The 11,910-nt window shown below is 47.0% G+C and overlaps 1 protein-coding gene and 1 pseudogene across 9 annotated transcripts in view; one reads left to right on the top strand and one right to left on the bottom strand.

Moving 5' to 3' along the window:
* LOC149334738 (uncharacterized) overlaps positions 1-11,910 on the bottom strand; it is a 148,400-nt gene that overhangs the window by 85,562 nt on the left and 50,928 nt on the right. For all 9 annotated transcript variants that reach the window (XM_089555356.1, XM_089555357.1, XM_089555361.1 and 6 more), the window contains exons 6-7: positions 7,383-7,627; positions 12-80 (exon numbers count right to left, since the gene is read on the bottom strand). In XM_089555356.1, the coding sequence (XP_089411482.1) occupies positions 12-80; positions 7,383-7,627 (314 nt within the window). The remainder of the gene's footprint in view (positions 1-11; positions 81-7,382; positions 7,628-11,910) is intronic.
* LOC149334739 (uncharacterized) lies at positions 124-1,616 on the top strand (annotated as a pseudogene).

The raw sequence follows: 11,910 nt of genomic DNA, 5'->3' as shown, positions 1-11,910 counted from the left end.
CTTGGACTCACCTTGAGGCTCTTCTCCTGCTGCTGCACCTTGGTCAGCTGCTGGTTCAGCTCCAGCCTCAACTCTTTCACCTGCGCAAGGAGGAGGGCACTGCTCAGCCTGACTGGTGGGCTTGGTGGCTGTGCCATGGCAAAGACCACTAATCCGCTCTTCCTGACAATGCAGGTGCTTGTAACGATCATCGTCGCATTTCTGCCTGGCTTGACGACTGCGCAGTCGGGTTCGTCATCCCTACCGATTTATCTTGGCTGCGGCGGATTTGAGGCCGGCTGCGTCAACGTCACCGCTGCCGTCGACACGCCGCCACGGATCTGCCCTACCCTCGCTGCCTCCTGGATCGCCCCATCACAGTCGACATCATCATCTTCAACTATAAAACCGCTGCATCCGTCAACGACACTTCGTGGGCTTGGTGGCTGTGCCATGGCAAAGACCACTAATCCGCTCTTCCTGACAATGCAGGTTGGTGAACAATACAGCCTGTTCGCAAAAAAAACTAGTAACTACTTCTTAGTGCAGCTACCAAGCCCTCAGTGACTGAGTGCTATCGTTGCCGATTTTGCCCGTTCTCTTCTGTTGTTATCCGGTGATATTGAAACTAACCCCGGTCCTGATACTGCCGCCATTCTTGCCGAGCTGCAAAAAATTTCAGCCAGTCTATCTCAACTCATCGCCGATGTGGGTGAACTAAAAAACCAACTACTAACGACAAACCAAACCATCTCCAATCTGAACGAAAGAATGACTGATCTCGAGAACCACTACCAAACCCTAAAAACCTTACAAACAGACCTTGATACTGTCCGCACTAACGCCGCCCAGACAGCCAGCTTAGTCTCTGCTCTAGAAACACGCCTAGACGACGCCGAAAATCGATCGCGGCGGAATAATCTAATATTTTATGGCCTTGAAGACACTAATGCGACCGAAACATATGCTGAGGCTGAAGAAATCATCATTCGACACTGCCAGGATCGCCTTAACATATCAATCGACCCTAAAGAAATAGAACGCGCTCATCGCCTTGGACGCCACTCTGACGACCGCTGCCGCCCAATAATAACCAAATTCACGTCCTACAAAACAAAAGACAATATTCTCTCAAATGCCCGGAAACTAAAGAACACATCCTACAGCATCGGCGAAGACTTCTCTCGTTCTGTCCAAACCGCGCGTAGCCACCTTGTAGCATTTGCCAAAGCAAAAAAAGCTAAATTTTCACTTCGCTACAAGACATTGCACATTGGTACTAAGCGTTACATCTACGATATCTCATCGCAGATGGTTAAAGAGATACCATAGCGGTCACCTCCCCCAAATGTAATCAATACCCGTCCCCGCACTTTACCAAGTAATCATCTTTCGTTCTCTGTAACCTACACTAATATTCGCAGTCTAATGCCGAAACGAGAACGCGTGTCTAGCTTAGTCACATCATCTAACAGCAGTATACTGTTATTAACTGAAACCTGGCTTACTAATGATATCACTGATGCTGAAGTTATTGCCGATTTGCCGAATTTTTCTGTTTATCGGAAGGACCGCACAGATTCTCGAGGAGGTGGCGTGCTGATCGCTGCTGGACCAGAATTATCTTGTTCACCCATCCATCTTGCATCTAACTTAGAGATACTGTGGCTTTTGTGCCGTACTTCACCGCATTCAGTCATAATCGGCGTGTGTTATAGGCCTCCGCATACTAGCCCAAACTTTTCTCGTGAACTGAACAATATGCTAAACCAGCTCATGATATCTTATCCGAACGCGCATATTCTTCTGTTTGGTGATTTTAATTATCCAGGTATAAACTGGCTCAACCGTTCTCATTCACAGCCAATCAGTGCAGAATCAAGGGATTTTCTAGATGTTTGTTTGAACTTTTATCTTTACCAACTAGTAACCAGCCCAACTCGCATCGCAGGCGATTCGAGCAACATTTTAGACTTAATACTAAGCTCTCATCCTGACAGTTTGTCATCCATTACATACTTAGAGCCCATTGGCGACCATAAAGTCATTCAAGCAGATTTTTCCTTCCGCACCGAGCGCCATGAAACACAAAAGAAAACAATCACCCTGTATGACAAGGGTAACTACAATGCCATTAATCATGAATTGAGCATTTTTCTCCCACTCTTCGAAGCCGGTTATAACCAGAGATCTGTTAACGAGAATTGGCTAATATTTAAAGATAAACTTCATGAACTAACACAAAAATTTATCCCTAGAATAACTTTTCGTGAAAATCGCTCTAAACCCTGGTTTTCTAAGACACTAAAAAGACTGGAGAATAAAAAGAAGCGGCTTTTTCGCGCTGCCAAATTTAAAAGCAATTCCGAAGCGTGGGAGAAGTACTTTTTAGCCGAAAAAGAATACTTGACTTCCGTCACCAAAGCTAAACACTCATTTTTTAACAGCGACCTACCGCGCATGCTATGCGATAACCCCAAAAAATTTTGGCGCATCATCAATCCCGCACCATCACACTCAATCACTCTCACTCATGCATCCGGTATTCAAGTCTCCGACACAGAATGCGCTAACATCTTCAATACGGCGTTCTCGTCAGTTTTCACACAGGAGCGCAACCCGCCTCCAAGGATACCTCCTACTAATGCCACCTCACCGATGGACGCAATAACTTTTTCTTCAACTGGCATCTCGTCTTTAATTGAGAAAATGAAACTTCAGCCGGCATCGACGAGATAAACACTAAACTACTAAAAAACACGAAATGTATCAGTGCAGTGTGCCTTGAATTATTGTTTTCGCAATCACTCTCTACAGGTCTCATTCCGGAAAACTGGAAAGTTGGGAAGGTCGTTCCACTCTACAAATCAGGTGACAAAAATTCCCCTCTGAACTACCGTCCTATTTCTCTAACCAGCGTCCCCTGCAAGATCATGGAACATGTCATATACTCTCATGTAATGGACTTCTTAGACGCTAACAATTTCTTCCATCCATCCCAGCACGGTTTCCGCAAGGGGTATTCATGCGAAACACAACTAGCCATGTTCCTCAACGACTTACATGCTGACCTGGACGCTAACCTTCAAGTTGACGCCATCTTTCTGGATTACGCTAAAGCATTTGATAAAGTTCCACATCAACGTTTAATACAAAAGCTTTCTATTCTAAACCTTCATCCTAACGTGCTAAACTGGATCAAGGCCTTCTTAAGAAATCGGTTTCAGTCAGTCGTTGTAAATAACCAGTTTTCCAACCCTCTCCCTGTAACATCCGGCGTCCCACAAGGCTCTGTTCTTGCACCCCTATTGTTTTTAATATATATTAACGATCTCCCACAGTATGTATCCTGCCAAATTCGAATGTTCGCTGACGACTGCGTAATTTACCGCCAAGTAACAAACATAACTGATCAAGAAGCCCTCCAGCAGGACCTTAACCAAATTGAACAGTGGTGCGCAGATTGGCTTATGACCCTCAACCCTAGCAAATGCAAGCTTCTTTCCATCACCCGTCGCAAAAAGAGTCATGCCTTCCAATACAAAATCGCTAACGAGTCCGTAGAATCTGTATCATCTTTCAAATACTTAGGCGTCACATTATCTAATGACCTAACATGGAATGCACATGTTGCTAACGTGATATCATCGGCTAACAAAACTCTGGGATTTCTTAAACGTCACCTTTGCCTCACCTCACATCACGTTAAACTGCTCGCCTACAAGTCACTCATTAGACCTAGACTTGAATATGCATCCGCCATATGGGACCCGCATCATATTAACCTCGTAAACGATCTAGAAGCCGTTCAAAACCGCGCTACAAGGTTCATTCATTCTTCTTACTCCTACGACGTCAGTGTTTCAGCCCTAAAAGCCAAATCAGCACTATCGGCTCTTTCCGTTCGTCGTCGCATAGCCACGCTATCACTGTACCACAAGTTCTTTTACTCATCACTTAACCGTGCCCCTTACATCACGCCAGCATCATACATTTCTCACCGCACTAGCCACACGCTTCAAGTTTTTCGCCCACGTGCCCGAACTGTTACTTTTTCAGCCTCCTTCTTCCCACGTGCAGCTAAAGATTGGAACGGCCTTCCCCAGCATATCGTCGACATCACCTGTCCTTCATCATTTGCAAGCAATCTAAACAACATTTTTTGTTCATGATCACAAATAGCATTTGTCTTGTACCTTTTCTGCTAAACCCACCCCTTATGTAATACCCCGCGAGGGGTCTTTAAGGTAATAAAATGAAATGAAATGAAATGAAATGAAACTCTTTCACCTGCGCAAGAAGGAGGGCACTGCTCAGCCTGACTACGCCCACCCAGCTTTCGACTGCCCTCAAGGACCAGCGGTCCTGCACAAGCCCATTTCTTCCTCTCCATTTTGACTAGGATGTCACCAACACATGTTTGTTCCCTCACCCACTCTCTTAACATTACACCTATCATTTTTCTTTCCACAGACTGTCCTTAACTTAAGCTGAACCCTCTTCGTTAGCCTCCACATTTCTGCCCCATAGGTGAGTGCCAGTAAGATGCAGCTGTTGTATACTTTTCTCTTGGGGGATATTCATAGTAAACTGCCATTCATGATCTGAGAGAACCTGCCATATGCGCTCCACTCCATTCTTATCCTTCTAGTTATTTCCCTCTCATGATCCGGATCAGGGTTCTAAGTAGACATATTCTCTTACTACTTCCAGGACCTCGCCACCAATTGCAAACTACTGTTCCCTTGCCAGGCTGTTGAGCATTACTTTGGTTTTCTGCATGTTAATATTTAGCCCCACCGTTCTACTCTGCCTGTCTAGCTGATTGATCATGCTTTGCAGTTTATGTCCCGAGTGGCTTAGCAAGACAAAGTCATCGGTGAATCGCAAATTATTTAGCTATTCTCCATTCACATTTATACCAAACTGTTCCCAATCCAGGCCTTGGAATGCCTCTTGTAAACAGGCAGTGAATAGCACAGGTGAGATGTCTCCCTGCCTCACACCTTTCCGTATTGGAATTTTATTGCTGACTTTATGAAGCACTATGGTAGCTGTGCAGTCGTTATCGATACCTTCCAATATTTTCACATAACACTCTTCCACACCCTGATTCCGCAACGCCTGCATGACTTCTCAGGTTTCCACTGAGTCGAATGCTTTCTCGTAATCAATGAAGGCAATATATAGGGGTTGGTTATATTCTGCACATTTCTCCATCACCTGATTGATAACGTGAATGTGGTCTATTATCAAGTATCCTTAAAAAAACCTGCCTGATCATTTGGCTGATTGAAGTCTAAGGTTGCCCTGACCTTATTAGTGATTACCTTAAGTCAATGCTTTAGTAGGCAACGGGCAGAAAGCTGACCGTTCTGTCATTCTTCGAGTCCTTGACGTCTCCTTTCTTATGAGTTAAGATAATGTTAGCGTTCTTCCAAGCTCTAGGTACGCTCGAGGTCGCAAGGCATTGCGTATACAGGGTGGCTTGTTTTTCGAGCACAATCTCTCCTCCGTCCTTCAGCAAATCTGCTGTTATCCGATCCTCACCAGCTGCTTTCCTTCTCTGCATTGCGCCGCTGCAGTGGCTCAGTGGTTATGGTGCTCGGCTGCTGACCCAAAAGATGCGGGTTCGACCCTGGCCGCGGGGGTCAAATTTCGGTGGAGGCTAAATTCTAGAAGCCCGTGTACTATTGTGCGGTGTCAGAGCATGTTAAAGAACCCAGGTGGTCGAAACTTCCGGAGCCCTCACTACGGCGTCCCTCATAGCCTTGGGACGTTAAACCCCTATAAAGCATAAACCAAAACTTTGCATTGCTCCTAAGCCTTTTTTTACTTCCTCCCTCGTTACTGGTGGGATGTCCCATTGCTGTGCTCTACTGCCTCTCTCATTAATGCTCCGATTATGTTGGCTGCTCAATGGATTTGTGCAGAACTCTTCAGCTACTTTAATTATCTTATCGAGATCGCTAATGACATAACACCCTCTTTGGCTCCTAGCACATAAATCTAGTTTTTATATATGTTTAGTTTCTTCACCGCTTTTAGGCTAACTTCGTTCTTTAGAGCCTGCTCGATTCTCTGCATATTAAACTTCCTTATGTCCGCTACCTTGCACTTATTTATTAAATAACTTTGATAGCCCTGCCAGCTATATTCTGTGGCCACCGTGGCCATAGAATGACCGCGGAGGTATTCGGTCTGGCCCTCGGTGTTGCTCCGGGAAAGTGCCGTCCCCACTCCCGACACGCCACAGCTACTGGCGCCAGAATCACGTGCACTGCTCGTGTCGTTTCTTTCCTGCTATGCCCTACTGTTTTTCGCCGCTTTTGAGCATGAACTGTTGTAGCGCCACGTGATATGACGTTCCAAAAGAGAAAGAGCACGCTGCATCGTGCAAACTGCAGCCGCTCATCCCGAGCGGCCTTCCTCTCATGTCAGTTCGTGCTTTATCGTCACGAAACTTTCCGTGGTTCTGCCAAACCTTGAGTGGCTCAGCACTAACAGAGAGATGCCAGTTCGTTACATCAAGGTCAACCGCCACAACACGTTCGCTACATGAAGGTCTGAAATGGGGGCAGCACTGGGGAACTTGGTAATATTGAGGAATTCGCTATATGGACATCCAAGTTGAACCACACCTCAAAGCTTCATGGAATTTTCGGCAAATTCACCAAGCTCGTGAAGTGAATCAGCAAGGCTGAAATTCCCTGGTTACAACAAAGCTTGGACCTCTTCAGGGCTGACCGACATGATGCAACCTTGAGATGCAACATGGGGGAAGGAAGACTCTCGAGCTGCCCGCCAACAAGTGTGCCGGAGGTCACGTGCTTCCGCCAGGACTGCTGGGCCGATGGCGCAGCCAATAAGAATGCCAGACGCAGTCGTCTGCCTGCTGCCCAGGCACCAGTGTGCTGATGCGATGGACCAGGGAGCAGGGGGAGTTCCAGAAGGAAAGAACCCAGGAGAGGTGGTCACATTTTTTGGAAGTGGCTCCCCATCCCCACCCCCTCTACTTGCTTGTCTGTTGGCTTGCGTGTGTGCAGCAGACCTCTGTGGCTGGCGCCATCGGCCAAAGATGCCTGCAGTCCTTGCGAAAGCACATGGCTTCTGGCACACTTGTTGGCGTGCAACTCGGGTAGCGAGGGCCTCTCCCGAGTTTTTCTTCCTCCATGCTCCATATAAACTGGCTGCTAAATTCTACCACGAGCCAGCCCACCACCGTCCTAGGTTGCCAACTGCAGAAATGTTTTAGTAGGTTGCCAACTGAAAGCTAGAATGGTTCTAAAAATAGCTGTTTTCCTTTGACTGCGTCTTCTTATTGGCGCAGGTAAGGTGCAATATTGGTCCACTTGGGGCAGACTGACACGTTCTAGCTGCACCAGAAAGGCAGACATGCATACCTTGGTGGCGTGCGAGAGGGTGTGCAGGCGTTCGGCCTCCAGGTCCCGCTCCCGGTCGGCCAGCTGCCGCCGCAGGTGGGCCTCCGGGTCGGGGCCCCGCTTGCGCCACTCGCCCCCCGGCTGCTGCTGCTGCTGCCGGTTGAGCAGCTCCTCCACCAGCTGCTGCTGCAGCTCCTCTTCCTCCGCCGAGAAGCGGGCACCCCGCACCAGGGACAGCAGCTCCCGCACCCCAATCTCCTCAACCCCTGCACACGATGCACTGCCACTCAGCTAATGGCGCATAAGCGACTAAGGCTATCATGTGCCAAGCTCAGGGTATGAAAATTCTTTTATCTACATGTTATACCAAAGTCTAAATGAACGGGCCTAAAAAGTTAATTTGTGCAATGTAGTAAATCACGTCTGGAAGTGACACATGGGGTGGCCGATAAAATTCCTCCCCCCGACACTGCACTCCCGCACACGTGCACCAAGACCTGTTACTCCTTCCCCACAGTTCCACACATTCAAAACTTGTGAAATGGGGCACCCTCACGTCTTGCTTCGACACAGGACTGGCAACAGCATCGTGGTGGAGCAGCGCAAAGGACGGGACAGAAGAAGCAAGCGAGGACGTACACAGGCGCTGTGTCCCGTCCTTTGCGCTGCTCCACCACGATGCAACAGCACCAACTAGCCCAGCAACTTGCTCTTCTGGACAGGTTTCATTGTCCACTTGAGAAGCCACAGGACACCCTCTCAACTTTTTAGCCTCAGTAGCAGAGGGCCCCAGGTCGAAAAATTTGAAAGGTGGCACACCACAGTGGTACCTTATGTTCATCGTGTGATCTCCCACTATTTGAAAAGAGTTGGAACGAGAGTGGGTGCTGTCTTTTCTGCTCCTGTGAAAAGTTGAGAGGCATGTGTGAATAGTATAGGGGTGTGCGAATATTCGAAATTTTCGAATATTTTTCGAATATTATTCTTTTAGTATTCGTATTCGATTCGAAATCCAAGTATTCGTATCGTTTCAAATATTCGACCTGACGCGAATATTCGTATCTAGCCGAATATTCATTGTGAGCATCGGTGTTCATTTCGGTCCGCAAGCCCTTTCAACAGATACATAACATGGCGGCGCCCAGAGCAATGCGCATGGAAGAAGGAAAATTCTTCCTTCCTTCAAGTGCCGTAGCTGACTGCGCTGGTGAGCTTTTTTGTGGCTATACCTGCGAAGCTGGTATAGTCAAAGCTGTGCACGAAGTACCTCGCAATATGTGTCAGGTCAGTGCGAAGTGAGAGGGCATTTTCTGTGGCTGGAGGAGTCGTTTCAGGTAGAAGGGAACTACTTCTGCCACACCATGTGGAGCAGCTGGTTTTCCTTCACGACAACCTTTTATGTTCATCCCAGCAACGCGCTTTTGTGCTGATGGCAAGCTAGCCTTAATCAATGCTGTGTACTAGCCATCTTCTCTGATATGTCCACTCTTTTAAGAATAATGTTCGAGACTTTGGTACTTTTTGTGCAGCCACAGACACCTCTGGTGTTCATTTATTCATCGATAGTTGAGGTGTAATGTTCTTAAGTGCTGAAATAAATGTTTGGTAGGGGTTAAATGCGTCTGTCCTTGATTATTCGATATTCGATTCGATATTCGGAACCAAGTATTCGTATTCGATTCGTATTCGAAAAATTTGATATTCGCACACCCCTGGAATAGTAGTTCCACAAAAGCATGTCCCCTGTGTGGAAAAAAGCATGAAGAAAAACGTGTGAACTGTACAGCAAACCTGCTTTGCTCAGTCCCTGTGGCCATACAGGTCGCTGAGGGAGCACAGAAACAGCGTCCCACCAGCCACCCCACCCCAGCACCCACTGCTGTGTGGAGACAGCCAAATAGAAACAAACATCAGCTCACAAGTGTTGAGGCACCTGAGATTCTGAAGTCCCAACTGTGTAAGCACCCCATCTCTGAGAAAGAACTAGCCTCGGTAATTTTGCCTCACGGAATCGGAAAACATGCATGCTCTGGGGGGGTTGATGTTCTTCTATGCTCTTCAGTGCTCCCTTGGGCTTCCTACCACTGTCTGTGTTAGTCAAAAGACAAAAAGAAATGCAGTCCTCTGGCCTCGTGCCGCCGCTGCACTACATCTGGAGTCTGCCTCTTTGGTCCAGCTGGGTGCCAATCAGAGCAGACACACAGGAGAAGAAGAGTTCCCTGCTCCTGCCGAGAAAACAATGCAGTGGCAGCAACGCTCATTCTTCCCTGGCATGACACAAATGGGGCTGGCACCAACCAGGAAATGAAGCACCGCTGCCAGGGCTGGAAGGGGGAAAACCACAACTCTGCCAGAGTGAACAAAGGACCTGCTCCTATGGTTATACGGAACAATGAAACAACACTGCTGCAGCCTCCAACAGTCGTGACAAGGCATGCAGCAAGAACACAGATGTCCGAGGAGGGTTTTCCACCAAGGCATCCAAGAAGAAGGAAATGAGCTGGCATGGGCAGCAAAGTGTTCGCGCAGAAGACGTCTCGAGTCATTTCATGCGAAGCCGATCTGGATGCCTGGAGCACAAGCACCTCTCGTGCTGCTCTTCTCTCGCCACACCAAAAAGTAGCACTTCTCCAAAAAAATAGCCTACATTTCAATGCAATAAGTACAATGGGGTAACAACAATTCTTAATGAATTCAACTTTCATAACATAATCATCATGGTATAAAACACAAGTGCTCTGTCTGACAGAACCTACACAGGCGTGATGGGGGAGGAATGCCATGCCCCGACTTCACAACTATTATTACTCCAGATCAATACTTGTCGTTCACCTAGACGGGGAGTAGTAGTACTGGTAAATTTTGTGCCTCCTTAGAAAAGCTCCTCCTGAATTTTGTGTGCCTGAATAAACTGCACATTACCATCGGTGGTGATTGCGTCCTTCAGACTACCTTACATGTGTTTACTCCTGGACACTGTTCAAGCGTGATAGCAGAGCCCACAGTGAAAGTCTTCCCACCACATTCTGCGGGTGATCCTTTGCCTATTTTTATGCACTGCAAGCCCAGTGAGCTATGTAAGGATTTTGGAAAGCCTTGTGAATCATTTTTAGTTCAAGAAACGCTTCAACTTTTCAGAGCTGCAGTTGAGGATAACAACTTTACATCTGTGCTTCAGCGTACTGCTGCTGATGATGCCAGGGACATCTTCTTGAGTATGTTGCCTACACAGGTTCCTTTGGGTACAAACCTATCAAAAGGCGTAAAAATATTGTAAGCCTTGGCTCACCAAACAATGCATCAGAATGATTAGTAAAAAAAATGCCATGTATTTTCAGTTTTTGAAAACAAAAGACCCCAATGACTTCCTGGCATTTTAGAAATACAAAAACAGTGTAACAAAGATTTTTAAACACAGACGCTCCTTGGCATGAATCGAATAAACTTTTAAATCGCAATGCACACAAAAGTGAAGAAGACCTTGAAATTACAGTCAATAACCAAAGGAAGAAGAGAGCTAGCAAATAAGTTTAACGAACACTTTGGCAAATAGCAGCCACAATGACAAAGCTTTGAAGGAACCAAGTTGCGCTATAAAAAAGACAGCCACAGGAAAAAGCCAGGGAGACAGACAGAGCTTTCCTTCAAAGCAATGCACCAACTCGCCCGACAAGAAGTTCTTCTAAACTACCAAATGACAAAGCATCGTCCCATTTGGGCTTTCTTTGATCCAGTTACTGCCGATGAAGTTCATTCTGTTTTTATGACTTAGAAGAGCAGCAAAGCGCGTAAAGTTTGCGCTCGACCTCCTGCCCTCACACATATTCTCATTATCTGTTTGTCTACTGGTGTTTTTCCACAAAAAATGCGGCTAGCCAGAGTCCCTGTACTATTTCAGTCAAAAGGATTGGAAAAAATTTCCACAGGAGTTGTGGTAAGCATCCTCTAATACCACCCCAGCAGTTTGGTTTCCAACAGAACTGGCCCTTCTCGCACAAGGAGAATTCATTCCTAAAGGTGTCGAACAAAGAAAATTAACACTAGGGGCCTTTGTTGTAGATTTTTCTGCGTGGCTTTTTGGGCTTGTTGGTACATTGTTCCAATACACTGTAGCGCAGCAAAAGACGAGGACACAAGAGACGAGAGACGCTCGTGGTGTTCGTCTCTCGTCTCTTGTGTCCTCGTCTTTTGCTGCGCTACAGTGTATTGGTATTTTTCTAAGGCATTCCTATTTTCTAAGCCTGAACATCACAGATTCCGTGGTGCCCCTTCACGATCATATCTTTCCACGAGACATTAAAAGGGGAGTCATTAGCTCTACGCAATGAATCCTGTCGAGTGCCCACCCAAGGCACTTGGCAGCAGCAGCACGGGCAGCGGAAGCATTTCGTCCTGACACGTGCGCTTGCTATCGCTACATATCGTTCCCGGCCGAAATCACGGACAGCGTCCTGACCGCTTCCATCAGCTGACTGCTCCGGATCACCTGGCAAGAGACGCCACCACCAGGGGTCAAAGGACTATAAGGGAGCAGCACTGCGGACAAGCG

This window comes from Amblyomma mixtum, chromosome 8 (genome assembly GCF_055824585.1).
Source record: "Amblyomma mixtum isolate Tamu chromosome 8, ASM5582458v1, whole genome shotgun sequence".
NCBI classification, from domain to species: Eukaryota; Metazoa; Arthropoda; class Arachnida; order Ixodida; family Ixodidae; genus Amblyomma; species Amblyomma mixtum.
The sequence above is the reverse complement of the archived record's forward strand: the minus strand, read 5'-3'. Positions and strand labels throughout refer to the sequence as shown.